Source organism: Cygnus atratus, chromosome 6 (genome assembly GCF_013377495.2).
Source record: "Cygnus atratus isolate AKBS03 ecotype Queensland, Australia chromosome 6, CAtr_DNAZoo_HiC_assembly, whole genome shotgun sequence".
NCBI lineage: Eukaryota > Metazoa > Chordata > Aves > Anseriformes > Anatidae > Cygnus > Cygnus atratus.
Genome location: NC_066367.1, coordinates 7,193,315 through 7,206,292, shown reverse-complemented (window position 1 = coordinate 7,206,292; position 12,978 = coordinate 7,193,315). Strand labels below are relative to the sequence as shown.

General features: G+C 44.2%; 1 protein-coding gene across 1 annotated transcript in view; it reads right to left on the bottom strand.

The window, feature by feature from the left end:
* Window positions 1-12,978, bottom strand: part of CPS1 (carbamoyl-phosphate synthase 1) — a 91,452-nt gene that overhangs the window by 23,129 nt on the left and 55,345 nt on the right. The window contains exons 22-26 of the mRNA XM_035571114.1: window positions 11,915-12,056; window positions 10,009-10,074; window positions 9,382-9,445; window positions 6,299-6,480; window positions 402-596 (exon numbers count right to left, since the gene is read on the bottom strand). Of these exons, the coding sequence (XP_035427007.1) occupies window positions 402-596; window positions 6,299-6,480; window positions 9,382-9,445; window positions 10,009-10,074; window positions 11,915-12,056 (649 nt within the window). The remainder of the gene's footprint in view (window positions 1-401; window positions 597-6,298; window positions 6,481-9,381; window positions 9,446-10,008; window positions 10,075-11,914; window positions 12,057-12,978) is intronic.

Sequence of the window (12,978 nt, the reverse complement as noted above, 5' to 3'; positions counted from 1 at the left end):
AGTTGTCCTCTTCAGAACCTCCCTGTCCATAGAGCTTCACTGGGGAAAAAAAAAAAAGGTGCTGACATGTCTCTAGTCCTTTGCAATCTCCATGTAATTGAGTAGTTTTCAAGGCCAGCAGAATAAACCAGAGTAGCCTGACAGTGGTGCTAACATTTGCTGGTTATATATCCCATGATGTGTGAGGATAATATGAAGACACTTCCCTTCCAGTTCCCATTCCCCTCCCATACCTGAGCTACAGCATCATTTTGCAAGGATCAAAAAGTTCTTCAACATGGATAGCAAAAAAAAAGTCAAATATCTTCAGAATCTTGAAACGTATCAGTAAGTTGGTCCCTCCAGCAGATGCTCGCAACACCTCGGCACTTTATCGTTTCCCGGATCATTTCCCAACTTACCAGAGTGCTGACTGCCTTCCAGGGAGCCTGGGCCACACGCAGCTCATCCAGAACAGCTGAGAAAATAGAGCGATCTTCTGCCCGGTCAATCTGCAAAGGATTCGTGCCAAGAATCTTCACTCCACTCTGGTACAGTGGCACTGCCAAGTTATTGGGAATCTGCCCACCTACAGAAATAATGCAACCACTGCATTCCTGTTGGTAGAGAGAAAGAAGCACAGTCACGCCCAAGTTAGCTTAACATAAAAACTGTTATAATTAGGGACCCAGCGCATAGATTATTCATTTTTAGATTGTTATGAGTAAAGGCAGATGATAACTTTTCTGATCCAGAGGTACCCAGATTGCAAAGTCTGATTCAGAGCGTAGCCTCTCTAAAAACACACTATCCTCCTTGATGTCATCAACATGCAGCAGTAACTTGAGGTCAAATTCCCCAGGAAACCAAAGGAGTCTGCAGCGTTCACATCCCTTTTGATATCAAACCAAGATTCTATCATTTCTGCCAGAACCACAGACTACTACCTTATTTTCATGTCGTGTCTGGGGTCTTCTGCTTTCCCAGTGAGGATAAGCACAGAGCTGACACACGCTCTCTCACTTTGCAGAGGAAAGGAGCCATCCTACAAGAATATCACAGCCTGCAAGAAAACTCACAGCTCTGCTCACTGGGGGCAAGTCTCCCTCCCTTCCTCCTGCATGTGTGGACATGGAGACCTTCACTTCAGCCAAGTCCTGCTGCGGCCACTGGACACCATAGCATGACCACACGGGATGTTTTAGGTCCTCTTCTCTCATAGACCAGCTCTTCAGAGAAAGCAGCCTCTCCCATGGCCAGGGACTGCCAGAGCAGCAGATGTTTACAAAAACTCTTTTGTACTAGGGTTGCAAGGCAGTAACCTCCAGCAGAGGGCCAACAGAAAACAACTGGAAGACTTCTTTTTCCCCCTCCCATGCCAAGAGCATTATTTGCTAAGCAAACACCCTCCCCTAGCCCCAGAAGGCAAGCTTTAGGGAGCCCTCACTGCTGACCCCTTGCTGTCCTGCACAGAGCAGGACCTAGCTCACCAGAGCCCAACCCGCCAGGCAGCCCGTGGTGGTGAGTCAGGATACATTCAGCTCTTTATTTTAATTTGTCTTCATTATTTGTGCCTAGCTCTTTGTTGCTGGTAGCACACTCCACAGTAACAAATATTTCAGCCGAACTCTCACACATGCTCATTGCCATGCAGGTTGGTTGCAAGCACTTAAATTCCGGAAGCAGATGAGTCAGGACAGGTGACACAGCATCCTCCAGCCTCAAAGGCACATTTTGTGTTTGTGGCTGGGTAACCACAACATTTTAAGCAAGGAAATAATAAACGTCAAATAACAAGGAGACAGCTGAGCTTCCTTGTAAACGTACATCCTCCTTCGGGTGCAAATGTGGCTTTTTTTTTTTTCCTCTTTTCCTTACATAAACCCCTGAAGGCTTTCAAGTACAGTAGAGTTTGGTGGGGAAATTTTCAGCGGTAAAAATAACAGGCTTTGGAGAACCTGCAACGATTATAAGGATGTGAATTACATTTATATCATTTAATAATTCAGGGTAATTAAATAATGGGCACTTTAATTCCAAATTAAAGCTGGTGAAACTTTGCCCAAAGGAGAATCCGGCCTGCAGTACAGCTGTAGCGATGGGCTCCTTTGAACCAAATATGTTTTACACAGTTTCAACCACCTCTAGCAAATGAGAAGCATAAATCAACATCCAATGCGCAGTGATCCACGGTTTGGCTCTATCCTTTAGAGTATCAATGTTCTTTTAATTAACAAGTGTGTTTTTCCTGAAGAAGGTTAACCCCACTGGCCTTCCTGGAAGAGGAACTTCTTAATGAGGGATTGAAAGGGATTTAGAGTGGAAGATCTGTGAGCCGCGAGCAGGATGGACTAGAAGTGACTCAGAAAAAAACAGATGATAAATGATAGAACAAACCCTGCTTAACTTTAATGTGGATAATTTCCTACCATAATAAGAATCCACTAAAAAAGCCTGGCATTTAAACAGCACTTATTATCCCAAGGTCTACAAGATTACTCATTTGCCTCGCATGCTAATAATATACAGTGATGGTGCTGATGTTTTTTCCTACTCTCCGTGCATTCCTTTCTGGGATGACGTGCAGCTGCTAGCCAACAGCAGCCATCTGAAAGAGCTTAGGACTGGGAGGGAAAAACACCTCGTTAGCAGAGGGTGGGGCAGGGACAGAAGCTGTTTGGTGCTCACTTGGGGCTTTCCCGTGGCATCAGAGCTCTCCTTCTCCAGCTCTGAAGAAAAATCCGTTCATTACTGGGTCTAAAACCCCCTCAAGCTTCCAGAGCCATCCAAAATACAGAACTTATCTCCAGTCTCTGGACTACTTAGCATCCCAGATGGAGGAGAACCAGACAACAAATAAGTAAACCCCTTCTTGCAGCTTGGAACCATTCTGGTTTGCCAACGACCCAAACTAGCTTTGATGCCAAGGTCAACCATCATCACAATGTATCCCAAACATATTTCAGCCACAAATGTCCCAGCTAACAGCCTCTCTTCAGCTGCTGCTTATTTCTTCCTTTAAAACAATTCCAGCCACTGAACCCCTAAAATCAAAACGCTGCCCACGTCCAAGCTGGGATGGCATCGGGGTCTCCAAAGAGACAGAGGAGATGGCTTCTCAAGCAGATAGCAAAGAATCAGGTGCTCATTTTTACTCAAAAAGACCCATAAATTGAGACCCAGCTGCTGCATATTTTTTCCTTCAAAATTCTGCTTTTCTTTCCCAAAGAATGCCTTTGCCCAAGGAGCAGCCCGTTGCCCAGGCAGGGAACAGGTCTGCGCTGCTGAGGAACGTGGGCAGACTGAAAACGGACTCAACCGCATATCACTTTGTCATCAGCCATATTTTAATTATAAAGAAAATGAATAACATCCTTGCCAACAGAAAGCTTTAAAATATACACTGTACATAATCTAGTGAAAGAAGTCTGGGGAGAATTATTTTCCCCTTTATTATAAAAATCACTCTTTTTATTACTACCTTGCTTTTACGTCATTAGTAATAGAGTTGGGTTTTCTTTTTCCCTGAGTTTGAAAACAAATTAGACCATTAAAATTGTACCTAAGAGCCTCCTTTAGTTTTATGAATTGTTTCAGAATGATCCTAGAAACTGAAAAAGAACCAGAAGAGGCCCTCAAGCAGAGAGATATTAAAATAAAAAGGGAACATCTTCTCTGGAAACAAAGAGCCAATAAATCTGAGGGAAGGAATTTTTTTTAATCTTATATTTTTTTAATTCTTGTCCTCACAGACTACCACCTAACTTTGCATGTTCCCAGTAAATTAAACTTCCCTCCAAAGCACAGCTCTGTCTGCAGAGCTCAGTCTCTGGTGTGTCAGAGCAGCTGTGGATGTCAACTAGCGAGGGAGATGTGAGGACACAAGGGACAGAAAGAGGAGCAGCAGCTGAGGACGTCCCTGGGACAGCACCATGCCAAGCTACGAGCAGTATTTGGAAGGCAGGTTGGGGTCCCCATCATCTCATTAGTCAACCCACCTCTCAACGTAGCCTAATTTGTCTAATTAGAAAACTGGGAGTAGTTGCCCAAGCTTTGATGTTAATCCTAACAGCGCTTAGAGAGTTGACGCATCACCCCTACTAGGGGACGAGGGCTTTGTCCTTTGTTTGCTGGTGGTTCTACCTAGGGTGCACCCACGCTCCAGGACTTTTAGAGTATTTGTCCCACTGACACTACTTATTGTACACTGAAAAACTAGAGGAAGCTAATTAGCAGCAAAGTTTAAAAGCCTGGACTGAAACCCTGGCAGTGTTCCATTCATGTGTTCCATACTAAACTGGGATAGGAAGGAGGTTATTTGCAGGATCTTTGAGGGATCTCAGAATCAAATCCTAAGTTTTTAACTTGGTTGTTTCCGTAGGGACCAACTTCCAGCTGCACTTGCCTGAGGAAATACTCTGTTAACAGGGCATTAGCAATTGGCTCACTCGTTTTTAAAAAATGACACAGCAAATAGTGTATTTTAGTCTATACTTTGCTGGAGGTCTGGAGTCTGTCCCCAGGTCTGCCCACATCCTTTGGCAGACTCTGTGCAGTCTCTCCCCTCCTCAGAGATTCAGTTTCCTCACTTGCAAATCAGGCATAATGATGCCATTCCCTGTGGCCACTACTTAAGAAGTGCTCTAAAACAGTTAAGTACTTATTCTTCTTCTTGGGATTTACTAGACAGTACACCCTAACTTTGGACATTTAGACTCAGACCCTAACAGGTTTAATGTCTCCAGAGCAAACCCCTTCAGTTCCAGGTAGCACAGCATGCTGCTATTAGACCTGGAGATCCACAGCACATCCCAGCATAAGCAAGGTCAGTCTACAGACTGAGAAACGTGACTTCCAACTCACCAAATCCTGCTGCAACAAGCAGGATGCTGCAAGCTTCAATATGCGTGCATTATTCTTTTCACATATTTTTCTTACCCAACTTGCTAATTGCCAGCACTGTGTGTTTAAATGAGTAGTTGCTCCTCATCACCTATGCCTACCTTCTCTTTTGATCCTGCAGTAATTAGATGCTGTGTTTCATCACTGTTATTTCTCTGACAAACTGTCACACCAATTTGCTCCATGCCCCAAGTTCAGAAGTTCAGTTTTGGTTAAATAAACAAGAGTTCAATGATTATAGAGCTGGGCCTTGGGGATACTCCTAAAGCATTCAAAAATTAGCCTTTAAGACTCCAGCAAGCCACTAGAGTCTTTTAACCCACCCTAAATCAACACTTTGCAGTAACTGCATCTGTCTTTATGAAAATTTAAAGAAGAGGTACAACAACATGGAAAAAAGAAAGTATGAAGATGCAATCTAAAAATGGTCCCCCTAAAGTATTTTGCAAATGGCTTAAGAACAGAGCCTAGGGACTGGGACTTGACTTGTGATGAGCTTTTCTTGGTCCTATATTTGGGAATGATCAAAATGTAGCCAGGTTATAAAACCTTTTTGAGAACTACCTCCCATTCACAAAAGGGCTGAGCTCAAATTGGCATGTACTGGAAGAGACAAGAAAAATCACAAGCCTAATATGACCTGGGCTCCTCAAAGTCACTTCAGCAAGTTACAACTCGCACTGAATTTCAAGGAAGATTAAAGTTCCTGTAAGCACCTCTGAAAACTTCAGTGATAAAATCTAAGATGAGTGTGTTACCAGCTAGAAATACAAATTTTCCATAGTGGAACCACCTGTTTTCACCACGTACCCTCCCATCATCAAATCTCCCTGGGACTCATCTCTGTCTCTTAGTATTGGCAGCTCTGAGCACTTGAAAACTCCCAGCAGACAAGGGCAATATCTGGATCAGGAGCCAGCCCATCTTTCAGCTTGATGGTGATTCAGTTGCCCTTCTGGCCTGCCTGCACGCCGATGATGTTCACCACACTGCCACTGTACTGTAAGGCCCAAGACTACAAGCTCCTGAGCACGCAGAAGTGTTGTTCTGTTTGCTTCAGGGGGAGCACTTGTGCTTAAAGTCAAGGATATGCTTAAGTGCTAAAGCTCAGCACTGCAAGGGCAGAACAATTTGTGCGATAAATGACTGTGCAGCAAATTAAATCTGCTTGTAAATATTGCACAATATGGCATCTTGCAAAATAATTTAATATTTATTTGGCATTCATTATTGAGCAGTCTGCTAGGAACATCAACGATGTGTAAAATGCAACACTGGGATCCAAACCAAACAGCTTTAGCTAGCAAGCTCTCCCCTCCTTGCCTACAGCTGCTCCGCCAAAGCAAGCTGGTGACATTAATTTTGAAAAATTTGGGCCACGTCGTGGCTTTTTGTTGCTGCTTCTGCTTTTCTTTACCTCATATTGGTAGATGTCCAGGATCCTTTCCAATGACAGCTCCTCAAAGTACAGTCTGTCACACTCATCAAAATCCGTGCTCACCGTCTCCGGGTTGCAATTCACCACGACGGTCTTGTTGCCAAGCTGACGCAGTGTGCGGATGCTGGAGACAGCACACCAATCAAACTCCACGCTGCTGCCTGCCAGGAGACAGAAAAGTGGGCAAGGGAAGGATAGATGCATAGAAGAAAACAAACAGACGTTCTCAGCATTCACGCTGAAAAAAAAAAAAGAGGAAAAAAAGCCAACAGTGCCTCCTGTCAGCTCAGAGCAAGAAATCCAATTGTCCTCCCATGGAAACTAATCATCCCCAAACATGGTCTTCCAAGAGCATCAGGTAAGCTGGCTCAGCTTCTCCAGCTCTTGCTGCCTCTCAGCCGACACACTTTGAGAAGGACTCAAGAGGCAGAACCTAGAGGTGACCAAAATGAGTGCACATTACAAGGCAGCGCTGTTTACTCCAGGAAACACGAAGTATTTTTATAGATGCTATTTTAAAAACAGAAGACTGGAGTGGTTTTTGCCTCTTAGAAAAGCAGAGTGTGGTTAACCAAGCAGAGAAATTACAAGGTTTGACTTTCCCAAGCACTGACTCTAGGTAAGGCAAATTGATGGATGAACTTTTGAAGCCACTCTGCAATCCTTTTACCTTGGTTTAAAGGCCTCAGCAACTGTGGCATCACTGGGGCAGGCACATCCTAACTGTTCTGAACTCCGAGTAAGCACTGTGCCTGCCTCCAAAGGAAAGGCAGAAAGAGGGAGTCAACTGGCACTCTGTAAGTGCCCTGCTCTACACAACTTTTGGCAATGCTGCAGGCTTCAGGCAGTGCCAGAGTCTAGACATGAGGTAACAGCCACCATCCTATAAATTTCTGCACACAAACATCCAAGAGAGGTACCATAAACAGAGAATGATGCATACTAAAGAACATCATTAAATGGTTATGCTAACGGTCTACAAGAAAACCTTGACCTCATCGTGATATGTTCACAGTCATTACATGATCGTTAACCACTGATACAATATTTTTATATATATATATATTTGTGTGACAAGATGCATTGGAAATTCAAGCTGTGCTTAATTGCTGCCTCCACAACACCTAGTTACAAACATATGGCTGGCACAGGTCACTCACTGACAAGCACACTATTTATTTCCCTGCTTCTGTCAAACGGGGATCTCAAAACATGCCTGGGCCTCAGCTAAAACCCCACAGAAAAGACAGGGAAATCAATTTTGAAACAGGATGTTTCCCAGAAAGGTCACCGTTCACCTTTTTTATTCTACCTCAATTATGCAGGCATTCTTATACATAAGAAACCTCAAATATAGGTCATGATGGTAACCTGCAGTCCCCAGCAGACTGCCTTGGATACTACCTGGGAAAACAGCTGAACATGCAGAGGTCAAATCCAGCTGCATCAAGTAAGGGTCATATCCAAGCCGTGGGAAAAGTGAAGACAGCAAATCATTAGTAATGCTTGTAATGTCTCGTGTAACATAACGAGACGCTGCTCCATAGAAGGTAATTACTACAGTACAGGCCTGGTTTTGAACTCACTTTCAGGTTTCAATTGCGTTATGTTTGAGTACACCATACAATTAACAGCATTCTGCTGGTCAAGGGGCTCAGTGCAATTGCTTATTTGTACTCTTTTCAGGCCTGCCTTTGACACAGACAAAGCTTGATCAGGTTGTTCCCTGCAGAGGACAGGAGATACCCTCCTGGCAGGAAGTGAGGGGCAAGCAATCCACAGCTAACACTCAGCTGATCCCACTCAATTATGGTTGTAATTCAGAAGGTGCAGAGCAAACCCAAGCATGCTGCTCACTTGCCTTCAGAGGATAACAAAGAAAAAGAATCAACTTGACTAGAGCACCTAGAAAAAAATCTTTTAGAGGTGTTAAGTAATGGTTTCCCCAATTAGCAGGCTTTATTTAGTTGCAATCTCTTTCAAAGATTGATCTGATCTTCTTTCAAAGTCCTGATCTAATCAGCTACAGAGCAGATAAGACCAGTATCAGATGTGAATGCTTGATCTAAACAATTACAAGTTTTAGGCGAACAGCACAAAATGCATTTGCATAAATTCGATCAAGTTACTAAACAATACCGCCATCCTTTTCGTGTTCACATTTTGCAGCCATCGTACACAGCCTGTTGACTGGCAGAAGCATTCACAACAAAATAAGTGCAATCTTGGAGCGTTCCTCCTGATTTCACTCATCTCAACATTCACACTGGAAACTGAGTTAAAAAAGACACATCCTACCAACAGCACCAGGAGCACACCACGTGGCCCATCCGTCCAAGCAAAACAAATGGATGCAGTTTGTGTTTCAGCTTTCAAAACCCATCACCATTACTTGCGAGATGCAGAGCAAAAATATTTTTGAAGAACAACCAATCTTTTTCTTGTCAATGATAGTGAGCTATTTGGAGGGATCCATGAAAAGAAAAAGTAGTCATATAAAGAATTCAGCATGGTGTGTCTACCTAATATCCATAGCCATGAGGAAACGCTTATGCTGCATAATCATCTGAGTGGACTGAAACAAGCTGCATACAGAGAATTGCTTACTCAAAAGTAGCTGAAGTTATCCAAATCTTTATTGTAGTCACCTATACTTAAAATATTAAAATGCATAACGTACAACAATGTAGTCATGAGCTGACAGTATACTTATCTGAGATGTGTGCAGCAGCAGCAAACTTCCATATGAGGTATCAGATTCTGAATGCCTTAACATTTGCCAAAAGTAAGGTTAAAAAAATTCTTTAAAACTTTGTGGAAATCACAACCAGGTGACATGCTCCTGAGTTTCAAGTAATAAAAAGTCTCCTGTTTTTCCAGGGCGTGAAATGAAGTCTCCAAGCAAGTGTAAAAGGCAAACTTTCTGCTAGGAATTGATGTCCTGTGCACTGTGCTCCAGAGGGTTTTGTCACCATATGAGAAGAGGAACAAATGAACCACAGGAATATCCAAAGAAGGCTTGGGGGTGCAAGGAAAACAGAGGAGTTGTAAGAAAGATTTACCTATGTGATACGGTCCGCAGCCTAACACCATCACTCCACAGTCATCAAATTTTACATCGTGTTCCTGAGGAGGGAGGGAGAAAAGTCATTAGGGCCTGCACTCAGCAGCACCTAACTCCGTGCTTCTCAGAACAAACAGTTTCTGGCATTCAGCCCGTATCCAACAGCCTGATCCTTCAGGGCTCAAGTCTGATCTAATTTACTGCGGTGTAAATGAAGTGCTACTCCACTGGAGCTAGTGGTGCTGCACCCAAACCAAGGGAGACCCAGCACCTTTGACTTGGCTATCCGAGCAGCCCAAGGAGCTACAAGTTTTCATAAAAAAATGCTAGGACGAGATGAGTGAGACAAGTTCTGCATTCCTAGCACCTGACCTGTGCACAGAGGATATCAGTACAGGTATTACAAGACAGAGTCATAACAACACAGGAGCATTAACACCAAATGCACTGGATCACAAGGCAAGACACAGTACCAGGCCTGCTGAAAGAGGATTCTATGTAATAGCATTCAAAATAATTGCTACAGAGACTGAGGCATTTTTGCAAGATCTCCAGAAATACTGCAGCACAGGGGAAAGAGATCCAACTAGACAGCAACGAGAGTGTTGTTCCCAAATGCACCTACCTGCCCACTGTACGTGACGTACAGGTAGTTAGTTACTGCAGGGTACTCTGCCGCCAGCGTGTCGATCTGTAAGGGAGGAGAGCAGGGGTTCTGACTTGTCCAGTGCAAGATTCTTATGTACTGTTTCCTTTCCCCCCCCCTCCCCCCCTCCTCTTTTCATATTTTTGACTTACTATTTTTCCCACCTTGCCTTTCCTCAGAAAGTGACCTGAACTGTGATGTGCTGGCAATGCAGCAAATGCCTGCCCTGCCCCCAGGCCTTGCAGTTCAGCCAACAAGAGGCTCTACCATCTCTTTCTAAGCTGCAAACTTAGCGCTGCCCCTGCTTGGTAAAACATCTTCACAGCCCAGAAGTTTTTTCTAGCAATCCCTTCTTGTCTCAGCCTTCCTCATTCTCTGAATAGTTTGGCAGTATTAATTACAAAGACCTCTATTCATCCAGGTCTTTTGTCTTCTTTAGCTATGCCATCTTGGATCTCCACACTACACACTTGGCTCCATTTACTCACACACTGACCACAAACATACACACAATAACACTGAGATCACCCCGAGCAGCAGACAGCAGTGGAAGTACTCCATAGTTATGTTAGAACATACCTCTTGCTTTGGTAATTAAATGGTGCACAAAGCAAGAGTGATTTTCAACCACCCCTTATATGTAGTTTTCAACAATCTCCCATGTAATTAGTTACCAGAGAGTCCAGAAGAATCATTTGCCTACCAGGCTGTTCAAACTGTTTGTGTCAACTACTTACTGCATGTTATACACAGTAACTGGTCCATCTAGGTCACCCTACTGCTCAAATTTTCTGAATGAACAGCTGAAACATTTCTACACAGCATACTGAACAGGGAACAATGTTAAAGCAGCCCTGACATGAATTTTTACATGCTACCACTTAAAAATCTTTCCAATTGCCGAGTACTTTCATGAATCCCCACTGGCAGCGCAAATCCTTGTGAATAATGAAGAATGTGACCTTACGTCATTAGCGCTGTGTAAGTGTCTGCTGCTCATTACTGCTGCTAATGCTGCAACTTGTACTTCATGGCTCAGGAAGAAACATATGCTTTGATGCCACAACTGCTGCGTAAGTCAAATGACCTTATTAAGGGTACCTTGGCACACAAATCAATCCTGCACTGCAGTGCCATGTGCAAGAAGGAACGTAGTGCAAGAGCAGGCACGTTCCTGCAGGCCAGGTGAGGACAAAGAAGGAAAACAGCAGCTGGGGAACAGAAGGAGATTTGGCATCTGGAATTGGGCCTGAGGATACAGATGGGCTTTTTCAGAAACATTGAGTAGCTTGGTTTGTTTCCCCCCCCCGCTTTAAGGGCAAAAATCCCAGCTGGTGGCAGTTTAATACCACCGTACCTTAAATGCAGCGACAGAACACCTAGCAAAGCATTTGTGACACTGCCATGAATACTAGATGAGCTCATTACACTCGGTACTATTACAATGAATAGCAAATGAACCCATAAACAATAGGGCGCTTCAAATAAAGTGCTACCCTGTAAAAAGTTACTACCAAGACAAAAGACATATTACACCTTACATTGTCACCCCACGGTGGGCCAGTATCAGTCTTCTCAGCCTTTTTCTGAAGCCAGGTAGCTGTGTTTCCACCTCAGCCACAAAGAAAATGAAAAATAGGTTGTATCTCTTTGGGGATGTTCAATCTATAGATGGATGGCACTATGTTAAGGCGTGCAGTGCAGAGGTAACAGCTAGATGGGTGAAATTTGCTCTTCTCTAATGTCAATGTCAAAACTCCCGTTGATGACAACAGAGCCTAGGTTTTCACTTTGTTTACCTCGACTGTGTCTAAGGGCAGAGAAGCCTCCTGCTCCTTGCCCCCTTAGAAGCCCTCACCCCAAAGAGTGAGGTTTCTCCCGGTACCTTTTTCACCCAGGGAGCTATGTTCTTCCTCAGTCTCAGCTGCCGGCACTGCAGTTCAGTCAGCCCCAGGCACTTCCCAACTTGCTTGTCCGAGAAGCCGAGCTGTTTGGCCCTCCTCAGGGTCTCTTCTGGAACGGCTTCACTGGTATGAAACAAACAAAGAAAAATGCATGAAGCTTTACAGCAATACTTAGAAGACATACGAGTACTTGTGTCTCCCATACTGCACTGGGGGGCAGTCACTACAGGAGCATGCACATGAAGGCCAGAAAAGGAAGACAACCCTGCTAAGCCATGCACTCCCCATACACAAAAGATCTTTTCTTGGGCTGGATGTCCCATGCAAATACTTACTAGAAAAAGCCTGCAGGCAGACTAGTGATGCTGAAAATGAAAGCATTTCTTTCACTTTGAGACAGGAGTGACTCATGCCAGGCCTGCGATCTCCCCAGCAGCATTCTCCACCAAGCTACTATAAGGTCACCATGTCCATGTCTGTGTGGCCTTTTACCATTACAGCCTCCACAGAAGACTCACAGCGGTTCCTTTCTTGGATTCCTTATCCCCACATCTCCACGTCTGAACTTTAACTGAGTCTCTCCCTCACCTTCCTCCTCCCAGTCCAAATTTTAAAATATAGGCCTCACCCCACCGTGCTGGCTCCATAACTGAATGCTCACGCCTCCACCACACACAAAGCAGTGAAATTCCTAAAGCTCTGGGGTGAGCCACTCAGATGTCCCATGACCCTGCCAAGCTGTGGGACAACTTGCCTCAAAGCACCACAATTCATCCCAAACACGCCCTTCTTTCTGCTCTTTGGGCTGCTCTGCATTCGGATACGGCCGCTGCTTCGAAAAAACATGTCACTTCAGAGATGCATAGCAAAAATGGCCTTCATCTGCTCACGTGCAGAGGTAGGTTTTTCCCTTTTGCCAGTCTCAAGCAGGCTTTTTCCCCATGTCGCCTGTGCTAATTCTTGCATTATGAAAAGGGGGAGAGGGAGATAAGGTGCCCCAGTTTACTCTTTTTGGTTTCATATCTTTGTTCAGGGTCCCTCATTA